We start from the raw sequence: 15,247 nt of genomic DNA, 5'->3' as shown, positions 1-15,247 counted from the left end.
ACCCTAACCCTCAAGAAACCAAACGAAAAAGGCCAAACCCGAGCCCGCACCACAAGCCAAGGTTGAACCCGCACCCCAAGCCATTAACTACTCCAACTCTTCATGTCACAACAATAACAACAACAACAAGAAACCCAAAACCAACTACCGAAACTATGCCGTTATCCAACCCCAACCTCAACAACAAACCCAAACTCCACCCCAAACCCGAAAACCCTATACCGGTACCGCCCCACTAAGCATCTACGAGAAGTATTGGAAGTTTTGAAAGACGAGAAACTGTATGCCAAGTTCTCGAAGTGCGCGTTCTGGTTGCGTGAAGTGCAGTTTCTAGGTCACATAATCACTCCTGAAGGGATTACTATGGACCCAGCTAAGATTGAGGCAATAAAGAATTGGAAGACGCCGCAAAATCCGACGGAGATACGCAGTTTCTTAGGGTTGGCTGGTTATTATCGGAGATTCATTCAAGGTTTCTCTAAGATATCCGCACCGTTGACCAGTATGGCCTGAAAGACTGTGGTGTTCAGTTGGGGTAGATTCCAGGAAGAGGCGTTTGAAGAATTAAAGAAAAGGCTCACGCAAGCTCCGATTCTTGTTTTACCCGACGGTAATGAGGATTTAGAAGTTTATGCTGACGCTTCATACCAAGGGTTAGGTTGCGTGTTGATGCAACGAGGAAAGGTCATAGCTTATGCGTCCAGACAACTGAAGGTTCACGAATGTACCTACCCGACGCATGACTTAGAGTTAGCAGCTGTAGTACATGCTCTTAAGATCTGGAGACACTACTTGTATGGTACTAAGTGTACTATCTATACGGATCACAAGAGTTTGAAATACTTCTTTCAGCAGAAGGAATTGAATATGAGACAGAGAAGGTGGCTAGAGTTGATCAAAGACTATGACTGTGAAATCAAATATTACCCGGGAAGGACTAATGTAGTTGCTGACGCCTTAAGCCGGAAGAATGAGGAAGTGTTAGCTACTATAAGGTCTTACAAACTGATTGTTAACACAGATCTCTTTACAGAAATCAGCAAAGTTCAGACGGAAGTACTTGCAGACGAAGGATTAATGAAGAAAGAAAGGATTTATGGGCAACAGACTGATTTGATTGATAATACGCTAGGCGTAAAGATCAGATTCGATCGAATGTGGATTCCGCGCCACGGGAATCTCAGAAGTCGAATCCTAGACGAGGCTCATAAATCTCGATATTCGATTCATCCAGGATCTAACAAGATGTATAAAGACTTGAAGAAGGACTATTTGTGGCCCGGTATGAAGAATGAAGTGGTTGATTATATCAGTAACTGCGTGACTTTCTTGCAAGTCAAAGCAGAACATCTGAAACCGTATGGGAAGCTACAGCCTCTAGAAATACCTGAGTGGAAATGGGAACACATCACTATGGATTTCATAACTAAGCTACCGCGAACAGCTAAGAATCATGATACTATCTGGGTGATTGTGGACCGTTTGACTAAGAGTGCTCACTTTCTGCCTATACGAGAGGCCATCTCGTCAGAAACGTTAGCGAATGTGTTTATTAAAGAAGTAGCGGCGAATCATGGAGTGCCTTTGTCGATTCTATCCGACAGAGATACACGTTTCACTTCCCGATTTTGGAAGAGGTTCCATGAAGCAATGGGAACTAGATTGAACATTAGCACGGCGTACCATCCTCAAACAGATGGGCAGTCTGAGCGGACTATCCAAACCCTTGAGGATATGCTACGTGCATGCGTGTTAGATTTTGGTGGAAATTGTGATGATCATCTTCATCTAGCAGAGTTCTCATACAATAACAGCTATCATTCTAGCATTGGAATGCCTCATTTCGAAATGTTGTATGGTAGACGTTGTAGAACTCCTGTATGCTGGGGAGAGATTGGTCATAAGGAGATTGGTAGTCTAGAAGTTGTGCATGAAACCTCCTCGAAGTTTGATCAAATCAAGGCAAGGATGAAAGCTGCTCAAGATCATCAAAAGTCTTATGCCGATAAACGACAACGACCGATCGTGTTTAACGTTGGCGACAACGTGTTGCTTAAGGTCTCGCCGTGGAAAGGCACCATTCGTTTTACAAAGGGAGGAAAGTTGAGTCCAAGGTATATTGGACCGTTTGAGATTATCGCTCGTGTAGGAGAGGTGGCGTATAAGCTCGACTTACCTGTAGAACTGGAAGGGATTCACTCTACCTTTCACGTTTCTCACTTGAGGAAATGTCTCGCTGACGACACGTCTCTCGTACCATTAATGGACATAGAAGTTGATGAGCAATTAAATTATGTCGAGCAGCCAGTCGAGATTGTTGACCGTAAGGATAAGCAACTTCGTCAAAAGGTTATCCCCTTGGTTAAGGTAATCTGGAAACATCGCAAGGGATCCGATGCGTCGTGGGAACCAGAGGAGGAGATGCGTAAGTTCTACCCGCAGTTGTTTATGTAATAGATAGGTTTCGGGGACAAAACCTTTTTAAGGGGGGGAGACTTGTAACGTTCGACTTTCAGAAATAATAAATAAAGTAATATTTAAATGAACGTTGTTATTTAAATTCTGTATAATAAGTAAATAAATTAAAATTTGAGAATGTAGGCTTAAATGGATATGGACTTAACAATAAATCATGGACATAGTAAATTAATGGGCCTAAGGTCCATGAGGTAAGGGTATAAGTACCCCTTAAACCTTTCCTAAAACTCTAGATCTCATAATTCCACACCTTTCCGTTTTTACCAACATACTCTAAAACACACACATAAATACTCTCTTCATTTTGGCTCCAAATCCAAGAAAGAAAGAAGTCGTTGGTGTTAGAGCATCGTAGTAAGCAAGAAATACACCAAGATCCGACCGTATACGAGAAACTGATTCAAACTGGTTCGTCTAAGGTATGCTTCGTAGCGAAAGCTTGTTGATTTAGGCTCGGCTCGTTTAATATCTCTAGATCTAGTTAAAACTGGGCTTTAAAATCAATAAAGGTTCGAACTTTATCATAAACGAGTTAAATCTTGGTTGAGTGAGATGAGGAAATAATAATAATAATAATAATAATAATAATAGTAGCAGCAGCAGCAGCTATTGTTATTATTGTTGTAATGCTACAGTAGCAAGTAGCAACGTAAGTAGAGATATTAATAATAATAATAAACAAATAGCAATAATATAATAGTAATATAACTAGAATCGCATAAAAATAAGAATGAATGTACAGCACTTCGTCATGTTCTATAATAATATCACTAATGGACCCATAAAATAACATAATAAGAATGAGATGGATCACAAATTAATGGAATGTTGGGGTGGTTAAGACAGGGAGCTGTGGGCGGAGGTATCCGGGTTCGAATCCCGGCTCTCGCTCGAATTAATTTTAGTGAATATGGGCTATGCGAAGTTGGACCATGCGATGAGAAGTTGGGTAAAGCGAAAAAAAAAAAGTCCAAGCCAAGCGAAGCGAACTGGGCTATTCCTGGTTAATCCAAGCGAAAAAAAAAAGTCCAAGCCAAGCGAAGCGAACTGGGCTATTCCTGGTTAATCCAACAAAATGAACCAAACCAATCAACCTCGTCACCCCCGTATAACCCGATATATTTTTAAGATAAATAATTCGTTAGAGCAAAGAAATATATTTATATATATATAAGATTTAATTAAAGGAAATGAACATATTATTAATAAAGATGATATATATATATAATAATGGGAGGATATGAACGCGAAATAGAGACCGTCGTTAAATAAAGTTATTTCGTTAGATTTGTTAGCCCAAACAAACGAGCCTAGCTTATCAAGTACGCTAGATTAATAAATACAAATTTAATTAATTATGTTAGTACATGGTTAATTAATGAATATACATGTTAAACAGTTAGTCGCGCACAACTCAGGAAGGGCATCACTATAAACGGTGAACGTAACAGGATCCAGGTGAGTTCTAGCCCCTTTTATGTGTATGTTTTCGGGGCTGTGTGCATACTACAATGTGTTTAGATTTATACACTTAATTTAAATGGTAAGTGTATATTAGATATATGTTTGTGTATGAATGTGAATGTTATGGATTGATTAACTAGTGTGCACGTAATGTATATTAGTTATGATTGAAGGAATTAGAAAGGAAATGTAATGGAGTTAGAATGGTATGATATGTTAGAGGGCACCAGGCCCTAATAATAACCGAGGTATGTAGGACACTGGACCCTTATAATATCCAAGTTAAGTAGGGACTGGACTATGAGGAGATCCAAGGTATGAAGGACACCAGATCCTTATAAATTCCGAGGTATGTAGGGCACTGGACCCTTATAATATCCAAGGTAAGTGAGGACCGGATCTTTATAGTATCCTAGGTATGTTGTCGGTAAGAAGTATGAATGTATAAATGTATGTACATGTGTATGATTAAATGATAGACGAACAGGTAAGTATTAATACGTATCTTCGGACGCGTATTGGTAAGCAAGTGAATGTATTGTATGTTAATTAACTAGAACTCACTCAGCGTAGCTGACTTTTAGTATGCACGCAGGCAAGTAGAATGAGACAAGTTGCTTGATGAGGACACATGGCAATAAGAGGAAGACTGGCATCGCTATGAAGAAGACACCCGTGTCGTTTACGTTTTTATGTTTCAAACTTATGTTATGTTATTTTAAGACAAGATGTTTATGATATGTTTGAATGAATGATTTTTAATTCCACGAAATGTTTTAATTAACTCTGATTTTACGAATTATGTGAATGAGTAAATCCAACCAGCGAGAAAGTAGGGCACCCGGGTCGGGGGCCTTACAGCATGGCTTAACGAATCACATCGCATGAATGCAACCAATCGCATCGCATGGCTTGTAACATTTGTTACTTTTCAAACCTGAAAACCCGACCCGTTTAAATTTTCTTATTTGTTTATAGATTTATATATAAATATATATCTTAATTTTCGTTTTATAATACCCTCGAACAATCATTGAAACACCAAATTTAACGTAAATCGATTCACAAGCTATCGGGTATAATTCGAAAATAATACGAATTATATACATCTTTAACAAGATTTAAAACATTCAAAAGTTCAAGGATCATTGTGTAATTATAGTTTAATATAGATTTTAAAGTAATCTTAAACTTCAAGGGCTAAACTGTAAATTTGAATTAAATTATAATATAATATTAAAATAAACCCTCAACCCTCCCCCCATCCAATTCGCGTTTTTCCGGCTGATGGCCGTCGGCGACACCGGATTTCCGGTGGAACTTAATAAATAGCCTTAATCCTCGTCCTTTGACCCGAATAAATATTATAACAACTGTAGACCTTGATTAGAAACATTAATTAACAGGTTAATTAAGTTATAACGGCTTGAATCCTTGAAATAATCCCCGATGAACCACCGGATTTTATGAGAAACTCGTTAATGACCATTAACGAGCTTATGCTCCAATCACATGTATAAATACGGTCCTAACATCGAACTAAACTCATTCACAATCTTATAATACACTCACATATCCTCTGTCATCATCAATTAATCATTAAAGTTAGTTTTCCGGCGAGCTTGTGTTCATCATCAAACCATCACTTTTCCAGGTAAATTTTATATGGTTTTTCATTGTTTTGAAGCGACTAATCCTATCACGATTTCGACAAACCTTGGACGAATTTATGAATTGGTAACCTAGGGTTTTTTTAGAAAGAAGAAGTTTCAATGTAATATATTTATTTTCGTTTCTAGTATCGAAAACACCATCAAGTTAGAGCAACTGGTTAATTAACTGGAAGACCCGGGTTCGAACCCGGGTCAGGCCACATTTTGTTTTTATTTTTGTAAACCATTTTTGTATTATTTAAAAAATCATAATAAATCAATGAAGTTATTTTAAAACTAAATAAATTTTTTTTATAAAATAAATATAAATTGAGATTCATCACTTCTCCGCTTAAAAAAAACCAAACTTTCATTTTCGTAACCCACTAACTTTAATTCCTTCGTTAACATAAAACGTAAACTTTAATTAATTAGAGTATTGCAATAAAACCTTTGAATTCAATTTTGACTAGTATGTGACAACTGCCCAATCCGACCCGACCCAGGTACCCGTTTTCGAATCCAATTCTTTTTATGATTTAAAATTTGTTTATTAATCTTTGTAAATTTAACATTAAATAAATTATATATATATATATATATATATATATATTTTATATTACTTACTAATAATAATAATTTCCTTCCCGCCGTCCCGCCTCTTTCTCTCTCTTGTCGCCGTCCCGCCTCTTTCTCTCTCTTGTCGCCGTCCCGCCTCTTTTTCTCTCTTGTCGCCGTCCCGCCCCTCTGCTTAACCCTTAAGCCTGAACCCCCTTTTTCTCTTAACTCTTTGCTTGTCCTTTGGTTCTTCCCGCCTAAGGATGTCTGCGCAGCTCCACGCGCCAGACTCCTTACAAGGAAGCCTGCGTGATGACCAGCTGTTCCTGCAGTACGCGAGGCGAACTGTTCCCACAGCGCGCTAAGAATGGTAGTTCTTCCCGCGACGCGCTAAGGATTTGTAGTTCTTCCCGCGACGCGCTAAGGATTGTTGTTCTTCCCGCGGCGCGCTAAGGATTTGTAGTTCTTCCCGCGACGCGCTAAGGATTATAGTTCTTCCCGCGGCGCGCTAAGAATTGTAGTTCTTCCCGCGACGCGCTAAGGATTGTAGTTCTTCCCGCGGCGCGCTAAGGTTTGTTCTGTCCGCCTTCGCCCTCGCGCGTGCGCTCGAGTCTTCTCGCGCTAGACCTTAAGTCTTTTCTTCAGTTTAGGTCAGCCTGTATGCTTTTGAAATATCTTATCTTTTGTTTGAGCACTGTAGGTCAGTTCCGACATCTGTCCGAAAAGCCACTTTCGGCGCAGCATGCGCACCAATCCTATTGGTTGACAGAAAAAGTGACTGACATAATCTTTTGAAATCTTCTTTTGCATGTCTTGAACAGTGTTTTATCTGACACCTCCCATGCTTTGACCTATAACCTGTCAGCTTTTCCCCATCCCCTGCAGCTGCCGGCATATCTTTTGATATCTTTTGCTTTTGTTTTCTTGTGCTTTTTAGTATCTTTTGCTTGATTTGTTGAGATCTTTTCCCCTTTTCAAGGGATTGTGTTCCCTAGGGTTTTCCTATAAATTAAGCTAATTTCTTAACACTACACACACTACACTTAAACACTCTCCCCAAACCTTTCTCCCTTTGCTCTCTGCCGAAGATCCTCCCTCCTCTCCTTGCCTCCGTCTTCTCTTCTGTTCTGCCCAGAATCTCGGTAAATATAAATATATATATTCTGTCTTAATTTGTTTAACTAACAAAAATCGATACTTACTGCTTATATTCAAGGCATAAAACCAATCGTTAAACCAGTAACCTCTTATTTATAGGTTAAGTTGTGCTTGTTTAAAAGTTGATTCTTGCATTATCTTTCTTCGCGCCGTTTGCAAGTGAGTAATCTCGTACTTAATCCCCTTTTATTTTTAACGTTTTGGGATGTTCATGTGTTCGTACAACTTGAGTCTTAAACTTGTTTATGAAATTTATGTGCGCAAAACCCCATGTGTTATGGACGTTTACTTGGCTGTTTATTTGTATGTGTGAATCATTAACCGCTTTGACGGCCTATTCCGAAGTTTTCATGGATCCATTAGATGAACACGGGAGACCTATCGTTTACGGTTTTCTTGTTTTGTTACACATGCACGTATGATTTATCGTTTTTGTGCTCAATTGGGAGCACGGATTGAACTATGAGCTATGATCTAAGGCTTGATCACAATCTGATTACACCCTATGTTAAACCCCAGTTAAGCACATGTTTGCGCGCAGTGTTTGTTATTATCTATTTATATCTATTAAACTTGATTTCTCACCGACACGCAAGTGTTGACGTTTTATTTTAACACATGTTCAGGTTTGCTGTAGCCGCTTTTGGGAATCTCAAGGACACGTAGGATGTTTTCTTTTTGTTTGGACCTAGATTAAAATGTAACCAGACAAATTATGTTATTTGAATATTTTAAGTTATGATATGATTTATGTTACTTTACGATTCATGTTCTGCGCATGCGCAATGAAAATGTATTTATTAAATATTGACACCCAAATAGTGTCGCGAGTAATGAAACAATACGTGGCGCCCCGATGTATAATCCGCCATCGGTCGGGGTGTTACATCGTAAACGTTAGTCCAAGTTTTACGAATATCATGTCTTGTATATTTTCCCGTTAAAATAGTAATCAAATAATAATAACCCAAAATTTCGTTAAAACGTAAAGTATTATTAAAATGAAACGAGTAGAAATAATAATAAAATATTAAATAGTTCGTTATTTTTAATTCGTTAACATAATTAGTCTTCAAGATATAATCCCCATTTAAAACGTACATTATAATATCGTAACTCTCATTTAGTGTTAAAATTATAACTTAAATAATAAAGATCGCTAAAATTTCGTTAAACTCAAATATAATATCATATATGAATTTTCCATAAAAAGCTAATACAAATATATTAAAATCCCTTTATCTAAATTATTGTTTTCATCAATTCCGTTAGTTAGTCTTTAAATATTCGTATTTATTTATAGTTCAGGAGTTTAAATGTTTCGGATTCTTTAAACACATTTTCGATTGCTTCTGTTTCGTTATTGTGCTATCGGCTTTTATTACAAGTTTATCTCCGCATTCGATGTGAGTTTTCATAACCCCTTTTTATTTTTACACGTTTTGGGGTGTAGCACGTTCCAAACTTTGTTTCGTGTTTCAAACTAAAATTCACATGCGTGTCTTGTATGTATTTGTGTCGCATCATATTGCTTGTAAATTATGTGATTATGTGCTAGTTGTTTATTGTTATGATGGTGGAGACTCATACACATACTCAAAGTGGGAGAGTCCGACGAGACGTACCTGCGCCGTCCATTGTTAATAAATGGCGGCATCATTATCATATTCTATACTCCAAGTAGCTCGGCGAACAGGGATTCCTTAATAGATTTGACTTATGTCAAGCGAACGGGAATATCATGTATCTACTTTTCTTTTATTTTATGATTGAGACTATATATCTTGACTTGTGAATTTTACACTTTCGTATTATATACATGCAAAACTTTATAAATTCTCACCAACATTATTGTTGACAAAACTATATTATTTTAAACGTGCTGCATGTTGAAGTTTAAGGATTGAAGACTAGATTAGTTGGACTATTAGGTTATTAGAAACATGTCATAATTCAAAGTTATTGTATTGTGTATTTGTGATATAATGAAATGAAATGATGTAATTATTGTCATTTTAATAGCGTTACGAGCTTATGAGTGATCTGTACGTTACACCCGGGCGCATTCCGCTTTAAGCCGGGGTGTTACATGGCTCAACCAATCACATCACATGGATGCAAGAAATCGCAACGCATACCAAATGAATCGCATTGCATTCTTTAAACGAATCCCATCGCATTTCTATGCGATGCGATTCTGTTCCTTGCGATTCGAATTTTGTTGTTGTCTTCATTTTACCGTACTTTCAGCTATTTTCCTTCTTGGCCCATCTTTAGGACTAGTTTTACCATTTTAATGAGTTCCTGGGTCACGACCATTTCATCTTTTTGTCTACTACATGGTTCGAACTTACTCGTTCATCCCATATCGCACCCGTTAAGCCATTTACCATAAAGTTTATGTTTTTCTACCAATACATGGTCCTATTTGCCTTCACATCAAATCTTAAGACCAACCGTGGTCTAAAACTTGCCCTTTAATCAAAAGCATACCTTACGGGTCCCGATTTGGTTCGGATATGTGTTAGTACGTGATCTAGAGGTGTTTCTTTGTTTGATGACGCTTGAACACGAAATCTGCCCTCATTTAGCTCGGATTTGGATCCGGGTTTTGAAGGAGAGTGTATTTGTGTGTGTATGGAGATAAAGTGATGGAAATGAGGGTGTTCCGTCTTTGGAGATGTTTATAGATTTCATATACTCCAAGCCTATGGGCCTTAAGGCCCATAACCATCCCTTAACCCATTTCCAAGTCCATACCCAACTTATTATTTTTCAACACAATTAAACAATAATTTACAAAAGTAGGTTGTTACATGCAGAATACAGATTTGAATAAATAAATTTATTTGAATTATAACACATGTGAAATATAAAAATTATGTTCAAAAGAAATAAGATATAATATATGACATTACACAATATAGAAATAAAAGGTTGTTGAAAATTCATAAATCTGTAAATATTTTTTTGTATACAATATTTGTAATTTTATTTATAATTTTAAACGTCATATCAAAATTAGTAGTTTCACTTTGTTATTGCTTTCAACTTTAAACAATGAAACACATAACTTAACATGCGTTTAAATAAGTTGTCTAAAAAACAAATCAACCATCTATAGTGAATTAGTGATTGACCTTAACTTTTATTAATTTTTATTACAAAACAAACATAAAGTAAAATATTTTTTCCTTGAAATTTGAAATATTTAAAATTAAGTGATGTAATTTTGGGAAATTCAAGCTAACAAAGGAAGGGGAAAAAAAACGATACACGTATTCAATTTAGATGATTTGATATCTTGAGAATCGTACATGTTTTCAAACACAATATTATGTAAATTAGGAAATTCTCAATCGTGTAATTTAAAGTTTAAACTAAACATAACTTGTGTACTTTTGTAAGGATCTTAAACGTACAACTGCACAGTTTAAGACATAATTGTTAAAAGTTATGTCAAGAATATGAAAGCATCTTCTATATAACGCAAGAGAAATATTCCAGACTCTTTTAGATGACGAATGGAAAAAACACGAAAGATTTAAGATTGTAAATGCAGTTGGAAACATCTAGAAAGCTGATGAAAAGTTAAATTATAGATATTATACGTTAAAGATTACAAAGAAAACAAATATTTTGGCAGGAGGGTTTTAAGCATAAGTAGGTCATTCTCCTTCCCTTTGTATAATGTATGATGGTGTCGTTTATGTTTTTTCTGTTACATTTTCTATTAGAGTCATCAAAGTATAATTTCTCATTAATCTTGTAAGAAAAGGAGTTAAGTTACCTTATAAAACTATCACACGGGTGCTTGTAAATACGAGTCCATCATTGTAGACACATCAAATAGAACAAATGAAAATCTAGCAAAATAAATGAAAATAGCTAGATAATCGTAAGAGATTGTTTGGTTGAGCTTTTAAAAAGTGTTTTCAAACAATCAATAGGCCCAATAAGCTATTGGGGTATTAATAAAAGTGCTTTTCGGTTTTGCCTTTTGGTATGAGTTAAAAAGTTGTTTTCAAAAAGCCGTAATTTCTGGTCGGTTCTTTTGACCAACCTAGTGATTGACCACCACCAGGTTTGGCCGAACCCGGTTCTTTTTTGGTTTTATATATAACCTATAGTGTTGAATTAACTGGCGAATTCATTCTTTTTCGGCGAGGGAACCCAATATCATTTTAAAAAAGTATATATTCAAACCCATTGATTATAAAAAAGTTTAGTTATACTTTTTTAGTAAAGAATATTCTTTTTATAAAATATAAAAAGCTTTTAAAAGAATATAAAAATTATTAACAAACATTATTTATAGGCCAATAATACTCTATTACCCCATATGTGTATATATATATATATATATAGGGTTAGGTTATAATATGAAATATACTTTTTGTAATAAGGATAAGAAGTAATATTGTCCATTGATTTTAAATATGGAGGGTTGAGATTAGTTTAGAAGGAAATCAAGTGTGAACACAAGGTAAAGGGCATAAAAGGAATAACACATTTGTTGATTTTCTCTCTCCATATGCAAGACACATGTCAAATTTCCCCATCATTTTAAAACGTCCATAATTTTTTTATGACGTTTTTATTGAAAAACAAATTCACCATAATAACGAGTGTCTTTTTATCTTTTATATTAGTACCATATTGTAATATAAAAATTAAAAAAAATTAGTAGGTTTTTTACAAATTGTGTTTTACCGAATTGTGTTTTACAAAATTGTGTTATACAATAGTATTTTTCATTGTGTTTTTTTCATTGTGTTATTTACATTGTGTCATACAATTGTGTTTTTTATTGTGTTTTTATCATTGTGTTTTTTTTTTCATATTGTATTTTTCCATTGTGCTATTTTCATTGTGTTTTTCATTTGTGTTTTTACGGACTTTTCCGGCGAGGTGGTGGCGGTGGGTGACGGTTGTGGTGGCGGGGGGCGGTGGAGTGGTGGTGGTTGTAAGAGATGAGTGAAGATGTAATTGGGTTTTATGTAAATGGGTTTTTAAAATTAATTTAAGTGGGTTTTGAGATTAAAGTATAGACTAAAATACCCTCCTTCCTAGCCTTCTTAGAAAAATCAAACTTCTTATTTGAACCTAACCCTATATATATATAGGGGATGGTTCAATTGAGAACCAATGTTTTTTTGAAAACTAAAAAAACTCATCACGACCATTGATATTACTTAACAATGATGGATATTAAAAATGACATTTTAGTAATTAAATAAAAGATTTTATGTTTTTAATAAGGTGAAAAGGGTAAAGTGGAAAAAAATGAATTTGGAAATCACCACTTTTTATTAACTAATTCCTACATTTACTCAGCCTTTTTTCCATCACATTTTCTATTTCTCAACATAGGACCAAAATTAAATAAACTTGTTATCTTACACAATTATAAATGACCTAAAAATTCATTAAGGATATTGGAGTTTTAATGTTACACATATGTATCTAACTCAGATATATATATGTATTTTACAAGGATACATGTATGTATTTTGCTAGATATGTTTTTAAAGAATTAATACAAGAAAAGGGAAAAAAATCTTTAACTTAGGTATATATTAGTAGGATACATACATGTATTATGTGTAGGTTGCTCATATACTTAATGATCCAAGAATTAAAACGTGTTAGTAGGTATATATCATTCGAACACATACGTATCCTACATGTATACATATATGTATACTATTAACTTCCTTAATTAGCGTTACTAATTCATCTAACCATGTAATCATTCCATCGTTTATTATTCGGTAAATTAAAATAAGAATCCTAAAATTATGAACCCAACGAAATCAAAAAATTTACAACCAATTAAACAAAAAAAAAGTAGTGAGATAGAGCAGGTGTGCACCACTAAGGTTTAAAAACAATTATTTGATTTTAATGATATATATGTTCTTGATTGATTCTAATAACTGTGTACGGGAATTAAATAATTTCTTTTTTTTTCCAAGAAAAAATTCTAATGCTAAAAACAAACCTTGATCGACACTTATTACATATCATCTTTTTGAAACTTATTACATATGGAGTATCTTTCTTTTTTCTTTCTTTCTAGAATCTCTTTGCAATACATTTACTACTGATATACTATTTACATTAAGTTTTCATTTATTAATATTCTTTAACAGATTAAACTGGTGACTAATTTTTAAATTTGAAGAGAGATTTAACCATTCCTAAAATTAAGGGGCAACAATTTACTTTGTTACCCTTTATAAATAAATAAAAGAAAAAAAAAACTAAATTTTATGATTGGTTAATAGTGGTTCTTATAGTTTTTATGTTGGAGAGTGGTTTTCATTTGAACCCTCCCCTATATATATATATATATATATATATGGTTAGTATCAATTAAGAACCCAATATTTAGTTAAGAACTCTAGGAACTCCTCTTGGCCCCTATATATATATAGGGTAAGGTTAAAATAAAAACCCACTTAAGTTGTGAAAACCTACGGAAACCCTATGTAATATCAGTTTTTTTTTTTGTTACATGTAATATATGTTGTAACATAAAAAAAAATGTTTTGCTATTTTTTAACATTTTTTTACTAATTTTTATATATGTTGTCAGGAGAGAGAAAAAATTATATTTATATTTATATTTTTAATTCACTTTAATTGTGGACCACAAGATTTAAACATTAATTAAAAACATGTGGTTGAGAATGGTTTCTAGAGTTTTCACAACTCAAGGGAGTTTTCATTTTATACTTAGCCTATATATATAAATATAGGGGCGAGATCTAGAGATAACTTCTCTTAAAGAGAGAACTAGAGAACTAATAAAAACTATTTTTAACTTTTTAAAAAAAAATATTTTGTGATTTTTTTTCTTTCCTCCTTCTAATAAGATGATATTGTTTCTAAAAAAAACAAGCGATGTAGTGCATATGTGCACTAATGTGTATTGCATATATACGATAGTGTTTTATTGCATATAATATAACACAATTGCATTATACAACATAATTGCATTATACAATACACACTATTGAATATATGTACTCGAAACAAACTATCACATATACGTAATACAATACTAATGCACATATGCACTATATTGTTTTTTTGGTATTTTTATATATAATATAACACTATTGAACTAATACAATACAAAAAATTGCATATATGCTATTCAACATTATTGCACATATCAAAATACACACTAGTGCACATATGTAATAAAAAAAAACTCGTTGAGTGCACATATGCACTACAACGAGTTTTTTTTATATATTTTTCGAGTAAATGGTAACATAATATAAAAATAATGGCAAAAACGGAAATTTAAAAATAGTTTTTTTAATTAAATTAAAAATATTTCCTTATTAGTTCTCTAGCTCTCTTTTTAAGAAGAAGTTCTCTCTTGATCCTCTCCCTATATATATATATATATATATATATATATATATATATATATATATATATATCCCAAAACACTCATAGAACAGGTCAACAAACCCAACCCTGTTCTTAAACATAATAGCTAAATAAAAACAATAAATAAACAAATAAAAACATCATCCATCGATTCAACAACCGATCATCTTCTTTCTATCGAACAGATGACTATTGCCTCATCGCCTTCGCCGTTCTCCTCAAGGTTTCAACCATCACCAACAACCAATATATGTTGGTCTATCGTTTGAAAAATGTTTTTCTTCAGCGAAGCATGTGAAGTCGGATGTAACATCTCGCATTTTTCGTTTACGTTTAAACCGACCGGGAATAATTTAGATTTTCATTATTAAACAAAAATAATATATTTAAGTTTCTAATGTTCAATTTATACCCCTCATACTTTATATAATGTCTAAATCCTTATTTAAAACATAAAAAGTTCAACAATTGACCAAATATCAAACTACATGGACTAAAAATGCAAAAATGAAACTTCCCCATTGTGG

General features: G+C 34.0%; 1 protein-coding gene across 1 annotated transcript; it reads left to right on the top strand.

Moving 5' to 3' along the window:
- The first annotated feature begins 867 nt into the window (after positions 1–867).
- LOC143625031 (uncharacterized) lies at positions 868–2,454 on the top strand. Its single transcript, XM_077095498.1, has 2 exons — positions 868–1,312; positions 1,892–2,454. The coding sequence occupies exons 1-2, from the start codon at positions 868–870 to the stop codon at positions 2,452–2,454; spliced, it is 1,008 nt and encodes a 335-aa protein (XP_076951613.1).
- The last annotated feature ends 12,793 nt before the right edge of the window (positions 2,455–15,247 follow it).

This window comes from Bidens hawaiensis, unplaced genomic scaffold, assembly GCF_021521415.1.
Source record: "Bidens hawaiensis isolate Kalapana, Puna unplaced genomic scaffold, B.hawaiensis_p1.1 tig00004020_1, whole genome shotgun sequence".
In the NCBI taxonomy this organism is placed as follows: Eukaryota; Viridiplantae; Streptophyta; class Magnoliopsida; order Asterales; family Asteraceae; genus Bidens; species Bidens hawaiensis.
This window is presented reverse-complemented; position numbering and strand designations above follow the sequence as displayed.